Source organism: Salvia miltiorrhiza, chromosome 6 (assembly GCF_028751815.1).
Source record: "Salvia miltiorrhiza cultivar Shanhuang (shh) chromosome 6, IMPLAD_Smil_shh, whole genome shotgun sequence".
In the NCBI taxonomy this organism is placed as follows: domain Eukaryota; kingdom Viridiplantae; phylum Streptophyta; class Magnoliopsida; order Lamiales; family Lamiaceae; genus Salvia; species Salvia miltiorrhiza.
In genome coordinates this window covers 44742206-44754929 of record NC_080392.1, presented here as the reverse complement: position 1 = coordinate 44754929, position 12724 = coordinate 44742206, and the positions used below count along the sequence as shown (strand labels likewise).

Sequence of the window (12724 nt, the reverse complement as noted above, 5' to 3'; positions counted from 1 at the left end):
AAAATGAGATCTAAACCCTGAAAAACGGATATGGACCGGGTCTAGGATCCATTGTCATCCCTACATGCAATCAACACTATTATCCAACAGAATGTGATTGTTGCTAACCTAGCTCCTAATAAAGTTATAAGTGCATATATGAGTTTGTGTATAACATTGATTTACTATTATTGAGAGTGAATTCTGTGAATTCAATATTCTTTGTATCATGGTTATCAACAATTCGTGTATGATACTTGGTAATTTGTATTAGGACATCATTATCCATTCAAGGGTGATGATATTCCCTTGAGGAGTTCAAAAAATTTATTGTACTACCCCTTGTAGGTTGATTAAGTCCAGGTAGAATAATATATTATTGAGTGGTATTTCTCAATCAATTAATTTAAGCTAGTTAATAGCATTAATTAAAAATTAATTAATAGATATTTGTAATCTTAAATATAGGGTTAGACAAGTTTAATACAAGGCTCGACTTGAATCAAAATAAAGGGGTAAGTCAATAGTAATTTTTTATAATGAAATAAATTAATTTGTGTCTTGGGCATGACATAAGAAATTAATTACTCCATCTGTCTCATTATAAGTGTCTTATTTTTTTTACACAGTTATTTATATCAAAAAAAGTTAACTAGATTATTAAGTGGTGAGGTGTAGAGTTGAAAATGTGATGTGGACCTCAAAGATTTTTAGTTTTTAAAACTATTTTTTTTTCATAAAGGGAAACGGGACATTTAAGTGGAACAACCCAAAAAAGAAAATAAAGACACTTGAAGTAGGACGGATGGAGTAATATTAAAACTCATCTTTATTTCTTGGATTTGGTCTGGATGAGTACTTATCCAAATAGCATTGGCCGTAATGTTTGCCCATTATGGTATTAGAACCCAACTCAGTTTATTAATCCTATCTTGGATATATTGTGAAATATATATAATTAATCTATCTTGGATACAAAAATATATAATCTTTGATAAAAATGATCGATTGAATGTGTTGTGAGTAGATAAAGGGTCTCACCTAAAAGGTATTGTTAATAATGAATCAATGATAACTAATTAATTGTGTTGTAAGTACGTACGAAGATATTGTAACACGGAATGTAACAAATGCAGTAAAGAACAAAACACCAATTATGATAACACATGTCCGAAGTTAAATTACAGAAGAATTTACAATAAGACTTCATCTTACTTAGCCTATATAACTTCTCAAAACCTCACAAACGGTGGAATATTAAAGACTAGACAACAATTAATATAACTTCCTAGACGTGAACACCGACATCCACCACCTAATCCCTCACAAAGAAATTCACCAATTTCTTAGTGAAAGAAACAAATCACGAACACAATATCACAATAGCTCAAGCACACAAAAAAATGATTCCACAAGATCACACAAATTAAAATCTGCACATACATAACAACTGATCAAGACCAATTCCAACTATATAGTGATCAAGAACAATATTTGAGAGCTATGTCATGCAGATGGGCACATAATTCATGGGTTTTGGAGAACATGGGCATGTGATCTGCCCCAGAAATGATCTTCACTTCATCAGCTGGATTGTTCTCAATCATCCACTCCTGGAACCCCTTCTTCAGCACATGATCTTGCTCACACACCACGAACACGCGGCGAACGGAGCCGTAGTTTTGTTTCGACAGAGTTGTTGCTTTCGCCCTATCCGATTCATCGTAGAGGCCTACCGGCCTCATCAACATGGTTGCAAGACTCAAATCCTGCAATATGTATTAATACAACTTGAGCATGGAGTAAGTAAGCACATGCAAGTGATAAATGAGTTTTGGATTAATCATAAAATTTTATTCATATTTCGCCTCACACGATTCAGCAACAGAATGATGAGTCACCTCGTCAGATTCTTAGAGTTTAGGTTTTTTCCCGCCAGATCATGTGAAGTCAAACTTTTTCCCAAAGTAGGTTTAGGGTTTTAAATGCGAAAAACGTAAGTAAATTGAGGATTTTTTTAGAAAACGCTGAAAGTTAGAGACGTGGAATGTAACCTCAGGGGGAGAGTGCTGGTAGAGCTGCGTGGCCAAGAGCTTGGGGCCGAGCATCATCGACGTCGGCGGTTTGTCGTTGCCGTTGTTGAAGTAAAAAAGGGAGTCCATGTAAGAATCCATGTCATACTGTATATATTTCCCAAACCAATAAATTAAATTAGGGTTGAAAAGGAAGAAGAAGTTAGTTTTTTATTTTCTTTCATAAATTACATAAATAAATAAATAAATAGAGAAATTTTAAAGACCCCGCAACGGAGAATTCAAACACAGGACCTCAGGTTTTGGGCATTAACCTCCTACTGCTAGGCCAACACAAACCTGCGCAATAAGAGCCGAGTGAGTGAGGTCGGGGCCAGGCATCATGGCGGTGACGAAAACCGCAACATAAATTTTGTGAGGGAAGTTTTCCATGGCAAGGGATAAGCAGACGCCGCCCAAGCTGTGGCCCACCAGAATCACCGTCTCCTGCGGCGGGAGAGCCGCCATGAAGTCTATGAGGGGGCGGCAGTAGTCGGAGACGGAGCTCAGCTCCTCCACGCGCTTCGGATCGGCTCCGGAGGCCGCCATGTCGAGGGCGGTGACGCGGTGGCCCTCCGCTCTCAGCTTCGTCGCCACCTTGTACCAGCACCACGCGCCGTGGCACGCGCCGTGAACCAACACGAAGTGCTTGCTCTCTTCTTCCATTGAGTTGAAATTAATCGCATTAATCACACTTCCATTAATGTGTTGATTATATATTATAGTTTCAAATTTTCAATGTAAGACTTAACATGGGATCTCTATTTTAAAATCCTACATGTTATAAGCAAGTGCATACATGGGAGACACAAACATGTACGTGCAGGCGATTTATTTCTTTAAAATAATTATTAAGAAATTGATAAATTTATTCGATTTTGATTTGAGTTAGTTAAAAAATCATCAATTTGATATATGAAATGAAAGGATTGAGATTGGATCAAGCGTGGGTGAGTGGTGGTTTTTGTTTAAGTAAGTGGTATTTACAAAATCAAAAAATAAGAATAAAATATTAGATCATGTACTAAAAATAAAAACGTATTGCATCAAAAATAGCAAATCTGTCGTAGTTTTGGTGGACGGATGAAGTAATAATTTTTTAAAGAACTCCTTTGTAAATATATAGGTCTCATTAATGTTATAAATTAATAATTCTTAAAATATTATAATTATGAATATTATGATAATTTGTTGAAATATAAATCTATTATTGTTTGAATTAATTTTCTTGAAATTGAAATTTGGGTAGATTTATCTCTAACTTTCAATTGCATTTTATTGTCTTTCACATATTCACATATTGGATTGTGAAATCAAATTTTTCCCAACAGCAATAAAAGGTTGTGAAGAGTTGTTGTCACGGTCAATGCCTCATTTTTCACGATTACTTTTAATAATATTGAATCATCTTTTTATTATATCATTAGGATCGATCTCAAGTAATATCAGTCATAATTAATTGATAAATACATAAACTTATTTAATTAAACATGCATGAATTTATTTACAAATTACTAATTTATCAACATCTTAATATATCGCACTAAATTAATAATCTAGGTCCCCTGTTTTACTAAATCCAAATATATAGGATTTCAAAATAGGAATAGTGACCCCAATAAATACAATGTAAATTTAGTCCATTCGTGAACATTCATGCATAGAGTGATTAATACTAAAAGTCAAATTAATGTATACGTATAATGGAAGGAAAATGGTGTTTTGTACAGAAATAAACCAAATACAAAATGCACATTATACCTTCACAATTAATTGCACATGGATGGATGCATGTGCATATTCCACCCATTTTTTTTTTTTTTTGCTCATACCCAATATATATAACCTTGGTAGCAAGCTTTTTTTCAACAATATGCATGCTATGCCCATCAATGGCATGAAAGAAGAAAAAATTATCCAAATTGCAAATTCTAGATGTGATATTCTACCAATAATATAGTCCTTACCTACCTCGTATATATGCAAGTGATTTAAGTACAGATTCATAAAAACTTGTCCTAATTACTCTCTCCGTCTCATTATAAGAGTTTTGTTTTTTTTGACACAGACACTTATGAAAAGGTTAATTAAAATTTTCAATTTTTGAAACTAATTTTTTTCCATAAAGAGAAATAGAACATTTAAGTGGGACAATCCAAAAAGGGAAATAAACAGACACTTGAAGTGGGACGGATGAAGTAATATCAAGGCTCATCTTTATTTCTTGTATTTAATTCCTGGACTGACCCAAATATGAGTGGCCTAAGACAATATATAATTTTTGCCCCTTATGGTGTTAGATATATTATCAAATAGATATAATTCTATTCTATCTTCGATATATATTAGTCATTACTCCCTCTGTCCATAAAAATATATAGTCCTAAGAGGGGACATCGCGAATTTTAATAAAAATGTTTGAATGTGTTGCGAGTGGAGAAAGTGTCTCATCTAAATGATATTGTTAATAATGATGATTAATTATATTGTGAGTGGAGAAAAGGATCCACCATGTGGTGGAGTATTCAATAAATTAATATATTGTCATACTTCCCCTCCCCCATCCCCAAATAATTTCTAGGAGGGAGACACACGAGTTTTAAGACGAAAAGTTGAAAAGTAAGGATATATTATTATTAGATATCAGAGTTTCAACATGGTAAGTGAAAATCTGCAAATAAAATATGAAAATGTGATCATCACATAACAACTCAAGACCAACTCCAACTATATAGTGATCAAGAACAATATTTGAGAGCTATGTCATGCAGATGGGCACATAATTCATGGGTTTTGGAGAACATGGGCATGTGATCTGCCCCAGAAATTATCTTCACTTCATCAACTGGATTGTTCTCAATCATCCACTCCTGGAACCCCTTCTTTAGCACAAGATCTTGCTCACACACCACGAACACGCGACGAACCGAGCCGTGGTTCTGTTTCGACAGAGTTGCTTTCACCCAACCCGATTCATCGAAGAGTCCCATCGGCCTCATCAACAAGGTTGCAAGACTTAAATCCTGCAATATGTATACATATGCCTATTGATAAGAATTATTCCTTATATATATGTGTGTTTAGCTTTCATCGTTCGACAGATCTTGACCTGTTAGATAGTACTCCCTCCGTCCCACTCCAATAGGCTCATTTTCCTTTTTGGGATATCCCACTCCAATATGCTCATTTTTTTTTTGGGTAAAAAAGTTATAATTAATTGGTGTGGACCACACCACTTTACTATCATTTTCCTACTAAAAGATAAGTTTTTTTAATCTATGTGCCCAAAAGAGGTGAGTCTATTGAAGTGGGACGGAAGGAGTACTATACAGTTATTTTGTGAGATGATTTTAAAAAAAAGGTCCTAGTAATAACGTCCCAAATTTTCTTTTTGGGCATTTCATTTATAATGTCTCAACTAAAATAAGAAAATAATTTACTCTATTTATTCTATCTATCTATCTCCTCATTTACTTTACTTTTTCACTCTTCTCTCTCCTCATTTAAATTATTAGGACGGAGGAAGTAATACAATTGAGCATGAAATTAACAAGAATTTTGGATTAATCAAAATTTACGTCTCCAACTTTGAAAAAGTTTGATTTATATTTCACCTTCAGCAACAGAATGATGAGTTGCCTGATTGGATTATGTGATATGGAACATAAGTCAACTTTTTTCTAAAGTTGAATGTTTTTTTATTAGACGGAATAAAGTTGAGTGTTTTAAAAGCAAGTAAGTTGAGGATATTTTTTAGGAAACACTGAAAATCATAGACAAAGTATGATAACCCCACTTTTTTTTTATTATTATTATTGATAAATTACACAAGTAAATAAAACAAATAATAATAAAGACAGCACGACAATAAACTCGAACTTAGAACCTCATGTATTGATCATTAACCGCCTACGACTAGGCCAACACACACAATTTCGTTACGACAAGTCGAGGAGGAAGTAAAAAATGTATAGTGAGAGAGGTAACCTCAGGGGGAGAGTGCTGGTAGAGCTGTGTGGCCAAGAAATTGGGGCCAAACACCATCGACGTCGGCGGTTTGTCGTGGCCGTTGTTGAAGAAGAATTGGGAGTCTATATAAGAATCCATCTGCTTCCCATACTGTATATATTCATTTCCCAAACAATAAATTAGACACCAACCATTTAGTTAAAGGAAAAAGAATAGAATTTTATTTTTTTATTTTTTTTATAAGTCGCATAAGTAAATAAAGAAATTTAAACCTCGGCAACGAGAGCCCAGAGAGAGACGTCGGGGCCAGGCATCATGGCGGTGACGAAAACCGCAACAGATATTTTGTGAGGGAAGTTTTCCATGGCAAGGGATAGGCAGACGCCGCCCATGCTGTGGCCCACCAGAATCACCCTCTCCTGCGGCGGGAGAGCCGCCATGAAGTCTATGAGGGGGCGGCAGTATTCGGAGACGGAGCTCAGCTCCTCCACGCGCTTCGGATCGGCTCCGGAGGCCGCCATGTCGAGGGCGGTGACGCGGTGGCCCTCCGCTCTCAGCTTCGTCGCCACCTTGTACCAGCACCACGCGCCGTGGCACGCGCCGTGAACCACCACGAAGTGCGGCTGCTGCTGTCTGCTCTCTTCCATTGAGTTGGAATCGCATTAGCTAAAGAGTTTGTATTAATATTGGTCGCGACTGACACTTCCATTCCCATGACTCGATTATTACAAAGTCGGTATAAGACAAGGCTGGGGGGCCCATGTCTTAGATGTTATCTCTGTTTTAAAATCCTAAGTTACAGGCGAGTTCATACATGTGAAGGATCTTTTGTTTAGTCACAAACATATGCTTCTTTCGTCCCACGAATCTTGACATGTTTGATTTCGGCACGGGAATTAAGGAGTTGTAGATTAGTGTTTTAAGTGTAGTTAATAAAGTATAAAAGTGATAAAGTATGAGAGAGAAGATAATAAAAGTGATAAAGTATGAGAGAGAATGTAATAATTATTACCGTATTTAGAAATGCGTCAAGATTCGTGGGATAGCCCAAAAAGAAATACGTGTCAAGATTCGTGAGACGGATAAAGTACATATCATGCTTCCTCCGTCTGCAAAGAATGTGCGCTGAAATGGAGGACACAGACTTTAACGAAATGATTGGAAGATATAATTTTAATATTGAAATAGTCTCGCAAAGAATGGTAATTGGGGACTGGACCCATCAAATTGTAAAAGTAAGAGGCGAATATTTTGTAAATATTGAGAATGAATGAGGTTTAAAATATAAAGATGAGTTTCCAAAAAAGGAAAAACTCAAACTTTTTGTGAACTGATGAAAATAGTAATAAACACACACTGTTTTTTGGACGGGATAAGTAATTATAATAAATTACTTCCTCCGTCCCCCAAACATCTTCTTAAGAGATGGTGACACGAATTTTAATAAAAGTTAACTGTGCATTTGATAAGTGGAGAATGAGTCCTACAAAAAGTGAAGATTGTAAGAGTAATAGTAAATACAATTATTTCCAAAAGTATATTAGGAAGATATTTTGGAGACGATCCAAAATAGAAAGAGTGGAAGATATTTGAAAGACGGAGGGAGTAATAAATTTATTCGATTTTGATTTTAGTTAAAAATCATCAGTTCAATAAAGAGTCGATGTATGAAAATGACCACTTTATTATAGTAAAAATAAAAATTATTCATACAAATAAAAAACTTAAAAATTAGTCATTTTCTATACTAAAATACAAATTTATCCCTAATATTAATTTTTCTCTCTTGGTGTTTGATTTCATCGAATAGATCTGATAATCCAACCATCGTCGATTTGCTTCCCCCAAAATCAGCAGCTCTGTCTCTTCCCCGGGCAGCAAATTCTCCGGTTCATTGGCTTACGCCTCTCCTCCATCTTCTCCGGCATTTCAACGAAGGAATCGGCATCTTGTTAGACGCTGCAGGTGCAGGTCTATGGAGAATTTGAATGGGTGGTTTAGCTCAGATTGTGAAGAAATCTCATCTAAGAGGTGAGATTCAAGCAAATCTGGTTGCCGACGAGGCCGTGGCGGCCGGACATGGCTCCATCTTTGTTATATTGTCTAACTGCAGTCTCCATCTTAGAGCCAACTCAGAATAGATTATTCAAACAGAGTTTCACTAATTTATTGCTGAAAACAGAGCTCCTCAAACTTCATCAAACTGCAATAAGGTAAATTATCAAATAGTGAGAATCTCATGCAATTGCAATCAGCAACGTGTGGAAATAACTCAATAAGGATTTCAAGTTGAGTAAATGCAACTAGCATTAGTGTATACAAATACTTCTCTGATTCAAAACTCTGAAGAAGCAGAAGATATCAAAATAGGATTTTCTTAAAACAAAACAACTCAAGCTGACATGTGCTCAACTAAATTTAATTTTTGTATAAATTAAATTCAACATGAAGCAGTCAATTCATCTAAAAAACATTTCAACAGTCGAGACGTGTCAGGAAACTGACTTACCGCCGCAGAAGCACTTGTGGATTATATGGAAATAAACCTTTTCTGTTAAGACTGTCAACAGACGTGGTCAATGAAGCCAAGCAATCCCTAACAGCGACGAATGGTAGTTTAAAATTGGTAGAGCTCTTATTGACATATGCATGGTCTTCGTTACGCTCTGTCTCAAGTGATGGAATCCCACTCTCTTTCAATGATGCCAGATATGTTACTCCCTTGATATCTCTAGAATCTGCTAAAACCTTCCGTCTCTTTACACATAATTGGCCGGAATCATCTTTCACTCCCGGAAATTCAACAAATAAACTCCAAGAATTGCAAATGATTCGTAATGACCTGGCAGCAATCATGTAAAGTTAAATCGGAATACGAGCCAATCAGCATAAATCTTAGCTAAAGAAAGAGTCACGTAGTCCAATACTTGATGCTTGATGAAAGCCCTTAAATTTCAAGGGAAGATATGCAAAATAAAGGAAGTTCCAATGCAAACCTCAAAAGGTATTCAGCACAGCTGGATCCAGTGTCTTTTGAGATAAGATAGTCAAGAAGAACTTGATGATCATAGCTTATCTGTCGCAAAGTAAAATACAGAACCTTAAACCTTTGCTGCATGAAATACGAGAAAACTTGCTATGATAGAAAAAAGGATTTTCGTTAGTTCTTCCTTCTCTGCAAGGGTACCTCAGCAAGAAATAAATGGAACAAATGAATGGGATTAAACAAATCAGCAGCAAGATGATTCTTCACTTCAGCAAGTGGCTCGTCTTCAATAATCCTTCAATAGTTTACCAGTGTTGATCAGGGAACGCCTCAAGAAACACTTCAAAAGGCATTAACTAAACAGAGGCTTTAGTATCAGGGTTCTACTTACTCACGTTCTTGAAAAAATGGCACATGAAATAGTTGCAAGAGCATTTCAAACAGTATGTCATCCTACAGTTCAAACGGGTGAAACTATTAAAAAACAAAAATGCATGAGCTTATAAGAATTGCAAAAAAGTAAAAGAATAATGTAAGACCACGATAATTATTAAACACAAGCCACCAACTATGGTCCCTGTCATATGCACAAACGTTAAAAAAACGAAGATGCCCACCTCACCTCACAAGGCTTAACATTTATGGTTGTCTTAAATGTGTAGATAGACAAAAGAAATTAATTGGTTTGTGATACTTCCACTGTCAATGCTTTCAACATTCCCTTTCTGCTGGAAACCAAATTTCATCGCTACTTCAAGAGGCTTTTGAACTACTTGATAATTAGTAATTTTACAAATCGTTCACAAAGACACTTCTATGTTACTCAATATGCACCATAATAGGGCCTTCAGATAACAAAAAGTCAATCAGCAGAAAACAATCAGAAATGAGAAAACTATGCAACAAACACAAATCCAACTATCACAGACAGATATTGCGATGCATAAGAAGCTAATAAATAATAACTCCCATGATAATATAATAGAATGAGAACAAACCTCGTGCATAAATAGTTGGATAAAGGATAATGTGAATCTCACACATCGTTCAAAATATAATTCGTCATTCAGAATAATATCAGCATGAACGTGAGATTGAAGCCATTTATGGAGCTCTTTTAAACCTATGCTGTCACTGCAAGACCTTGAATCCAAATTCAGGTGAGAAGAACTTATAAGTTTCAGGTTTTCATGCATGCATTGCTGTTCATCAGGAACTCCTCGTGTGCCAACCAAATTGAGTGAACACTTCAAGAAAAGCAAAATCGCCAGCCTTTGCAAATGGGAAGATGGAAAATTTTGTTGTTCTGCATCAAAAATGCTAGTGCAGAATGGTGACCCTTCCAGAAAGCCATCTCGATCAAGTTTACCCCCAGATATAGGATGCAACAATAGATCTTCAAAGTACTTGTGCAGTAGATGCATCCATGTATAACTTATAGTTTGCCCAGTACGGATGGTACAACTAAGCTTGACCATTAGCATCTACATGTTCAACATCTACCAAGTTAGGCATGGTAAATGGATCTTCTATCAAATGAAATATATAGCCAATCTGAACACAGTCACAAAAACAGTCATTAGAAAATCCCTGAGAAGTTCAAATACCAATAAGAAAATTATACTAGCTTTCACTCTTTCATACACTAAAAGATAGTTTGAAGAACTTATATTTCACAAGATGTGTTATGACATTTGTATGGAAGATAAATAATTAATTTAATGTACATTCAGAAGATTTGCTAAGACAGATATATGTCAAGATAAATAATTTATCCAGTTAGCAAAGAACAAGAACATCATCACTTCAATTATCGCAATTCTTAAAAAAAGGATCAATTGTAGATAGAGTAAGCTAATGCAAAACACAACCACTAGTCAAATAATTTACCAGCACTTTGTGTCTGAAGTAATGAGACATGCGGACATGAGAAGGGCTTTGAACCTCAACTTGGCACCACAACGTAAGTTTGGGGACAAGATTTATAATTCGCCAAATAATTGGTGAAAACCCAAGTTCGCCTTCAAGAGAACTGCTTTGTGTGACCAAAGAACAGAGTAACTGAATGCAATGTCCAAAAAACGTAGTCATTTCTCTCAGTTGAGAAACATTTATTTTCAGTACATTTTCCTCACGGCCATTAAGACATTCTGGATTATGACCAACATAGATCTCTCTTAATAAGTCCCACGGAAGATTTATCAATAAAGAGCTGACAGAATCCAAGTATGTTTTCACGTATTTCTCATCGAAATCTTGCTTCAGACATTTTTGTATATTACGTATAACTCGGGAAATAGCAGCCACCGCCGACCAATTTGCAGTTTTCAGTTTCAGCTTCAGTGAAGATCTTGTAGATGTATTGAAATCTAGATATCTAGTTTCTAACGCACTAATTGAAGGAGATTTAAGAACGTTGCAAATTGACAAATCCAAGCAAAGGCACAACAACTGCATGAAATCATTCCAATCACCATCCTGCGAAGACAATATTATTATTGACAACAGAAAACACGAGAGAACCCGGTAATTCCAGGGATTGTATGATACCACAGCAACATACTGATGCAAGCAAAAACTCGGAAATGGCCACAAGGGTGTTCCCCACTAAATGTTGAGCATGCTGACTGTTGACAGCGAGTAAAAACATCTGCAAACAAATTGCAAGTTTCTGATGTTTGAGAAAAGAACACAAGCCAAGTTTACAAATGAGAGACACAACAAGAAGCATCTAGCTTAATTAGTACTCCTGCGACGAGTATGGACGAGGCCGTCAAGTAGTTCTCAATCAATATATCATACATTTAACACAAACATTGTTTAGCTCAATGTGTTTACAAAGGTTAACAAGCTTTACCAAGTCACCAATGATAGTAACCAAACAGTGGCGGTTGTCCAACTGTGCAGTTGCATCAATCAAACATTCACCCTCACAAGCAGTGTCTTCCAACAGCTCCTCCTAGAAAATTGGAAAGACTTTCAAAAGGAAAAATAAGCAAGAATTCTAAAATGAATAAGCAACAAACCTCGTCAGAGTCGACTTCGTCTATCAGCTGCTTAACTTGTCTGAAAATCTAAAATTGGAGAAAGATAATCAATATTTGAAGGGGGGTGAAAGAAAAGGGCAAGAAATTGATTGAAATTCAACAGTAAACCTGAGAAAGAGCAATTAGAAGGTCTTTCTCAATTTCTTGAGTCAAGGGATAGGGGGTGAGATCCTGCAAATGCTACAATGAAAAATAAAGAGACGGAAACATGAAAATAAGAAGTAGATAAAAAAAGAAAAGGGTGGTTGAAATGGTTACTGAAAAGCGGTGAAGAGAGTCGTGTAGGAGGCGGCGGAGACGTAGGTATTCAGGCCGAGGACTCATCTTGCAACCGTCTTCCACCGTAATCGTGATGATTTGTTTGTCAAGTTCACAAATTTTTGAGGTGGGAGCGAAAAAGAATGGCAAGTTGTAATGGGTTTGGTGCGGAAAGCTATGATTCATCGATTCATCGTTTTCAGTTGCAGAGGACAAGTGTGAGTTGTAGTATCTTCTTAATTTTCCATTTTTCATATTCTTAAAAAAAAAAATCCATTTTTCAAATTTATTTGCTCTAAGCGAAATTCCGCCAATTCAATAATGTCACACAATTCGAGCACAAATATTAAGAAATAATTACGCTTTTTGTCTATGAAAAAGAGTCTAATTACCCCTTTTGTTTGGCCGTCGAA

General features: G+C 35.9%; 3 protein-coding genes across 8 annotated transcripts; all 3 read right to left on the bottom strand.

Annotated features, from left to right (window-relative positions):
• Nucleotides 1-1396: 1396 nt before the first annotated feature.
• On the bottom strand, nucleotides 1397-2774 carry LOC130989896 (methyl jasmonate esterase 1-like). Its single transcript, XM_057914055.1, has 3 exons — nucleotides 2352-2774; nucleotides 2034-2159; nucleotides 1397-1748 (listed from the first exon to the last, which is right to left on the bottom strand). The coding sequence occupies exons 1-3, from the start codon at nucleotides 2715-2717 to the stop codon at nucleotides 1461-1463; spliced, it is 780 nt and encodes a 259-aa protein (XP_057770038.1). The 5' UTR covers nucleotides 2718-2774; the 3' UTR covers nucleotides 1397-1460.
• Nucleotides 2775-4648: 1874 nt separating this feature from the next.
• Nucleotides 4649-6821, bottom strand: LOC130989895 (methyl jasmonate esterase 1-like). The gene is made up of 3 exons (XM_057914054.1): nucleotides 6293-6821; nucleotides 6039-6170; nucleotides 4649-5074 (listed from the first exon to the last, which is right to left on the bottom strand). Exons 1-3 carry the CDS (start codon nucleotides 6665-6667, stop codon nucleotides 4790-4792), a joined length of 792 nt encoding a protein of 263 aa, XP_057770037.1. The 5' UTR covers nucleotides 6668-6821; the 3' UTR covers nucleotides 4649-4789.
• An 865-nt stretch (nucleotides 6822-7686) lies between these two features.
• LOC130989894 (uncharacterized) lies at nucleotides 7687-12561 on the bottom strand. Of its 6 annotated transcripts, none has more exons than XM_057914048.1 (12): nucleotides 12312-12561; nucleotides 12162-12233; nucleotides 12033-12080; nucleotides 11864-11965; nucleotides 11570-11656; nucleotides 10897-11484; nucleotides 10005-10490; nucleotides 9398-9459; nucleotides 9208-9301; nucleotides 9017-9096; nucleotides 8530-8862; nucleotides 7687-8223 (listed from the first exon to the last, which is right to left on the bottom strand). In XM_057914048.1, exons 1-12 carry the CDS (start codon nucleotides 12495-12497, stop codon nucleotides 8187-8189), a joined length of 2175 nt encoding a protein of 724 aa, XP_057770031.1. In that variant the 5' UTR covers nucleotides 12498-12561; the 3' UTR covers nucleotides 7687-8186. The 6 variants fall into 6 exon arrangements, with proteins under 6 accessions (XP_057770031.1, XP_057770032.1, XP_057770033.1 ...); XM_057914049.1 differs by having other exon boundaries at nucleotides 12162-12224; nucleotides 12312-12545; XM_057914050.1 differs by having other exon boundaries at nucleotides 11864-11982; nucleotides 12312-12544.
• Nucleotides 12562-12724: the final 163 nt, after the last annotated feature.

Excerpts from the sequence above, each read along its gene's own strand:
- LOC130989896 (XM_057914055.1), bottom strand. The coding sequence starts at position 2,717 with ATGGAAGAAGAGAGCAAGCACTTCGTGTTGGTTCACGGCGCGTGCCAC. Across the intron at positions 2,160-2,351 it reads ACTCGGCTCTTATTGCGCAG|TATGACATGGATTCTTACAT; the intron begins GTTTGTGTTGGC and ends AAATATATACAG. Across the intron at positions 1,749-2,033 it reads ACCAGCACTCTCCCCCTGAG|GATTTGAGTCTTGCAACCAT; the intron begins GTTACATTCCAC and ends TACATATTGCAG.
- LOC130989895 (XM_057914054.1), bottom strand. The coding sequence starts at position 6,667 with ATGGAAGAGAGCAGACAGCAGCAGCCGCACTTCGTGGTGGTTCACGGC. Across the intron at positions 6,171-6,292 it reads TCTGGGCTCTCGTTGCCGAG|TATGGGAAGCAGATGGATTC; the intron begins GTTTAAATTTCT and ends GAATATATACAG. Across the intron at positions 5,075-6,038 it reads ACCAGCACTCTCCCCCTGAG|GATTTAAGTCTTGCAACCTT; the intron begins GTTACCTCTCTC and ends TACATATTGCAG.
- LOC130989894 (XM_057914048.1), bottom strand. The coding sequence starts at position 12,497 with ATGAATCATAGCTTTCCGCACCAAACCCATTACAACTTGCCATTCTTT. Across the intron at positions 9,460-10,004 it reads TCCAACTATTTATGCACGAG|GATGACATACTGTTTGAAAT; the intron begins GTTTGTTCTCAT and ends TTTGAACTGTAG. Across the intron at positions 9,097-9,207 it reads TCCATTTATTTCTTGCTGAG|ATAAGCTATGATCATCAAGT; the intron begins GTACCCTTGCAG and ends ACTTTGCGACAG.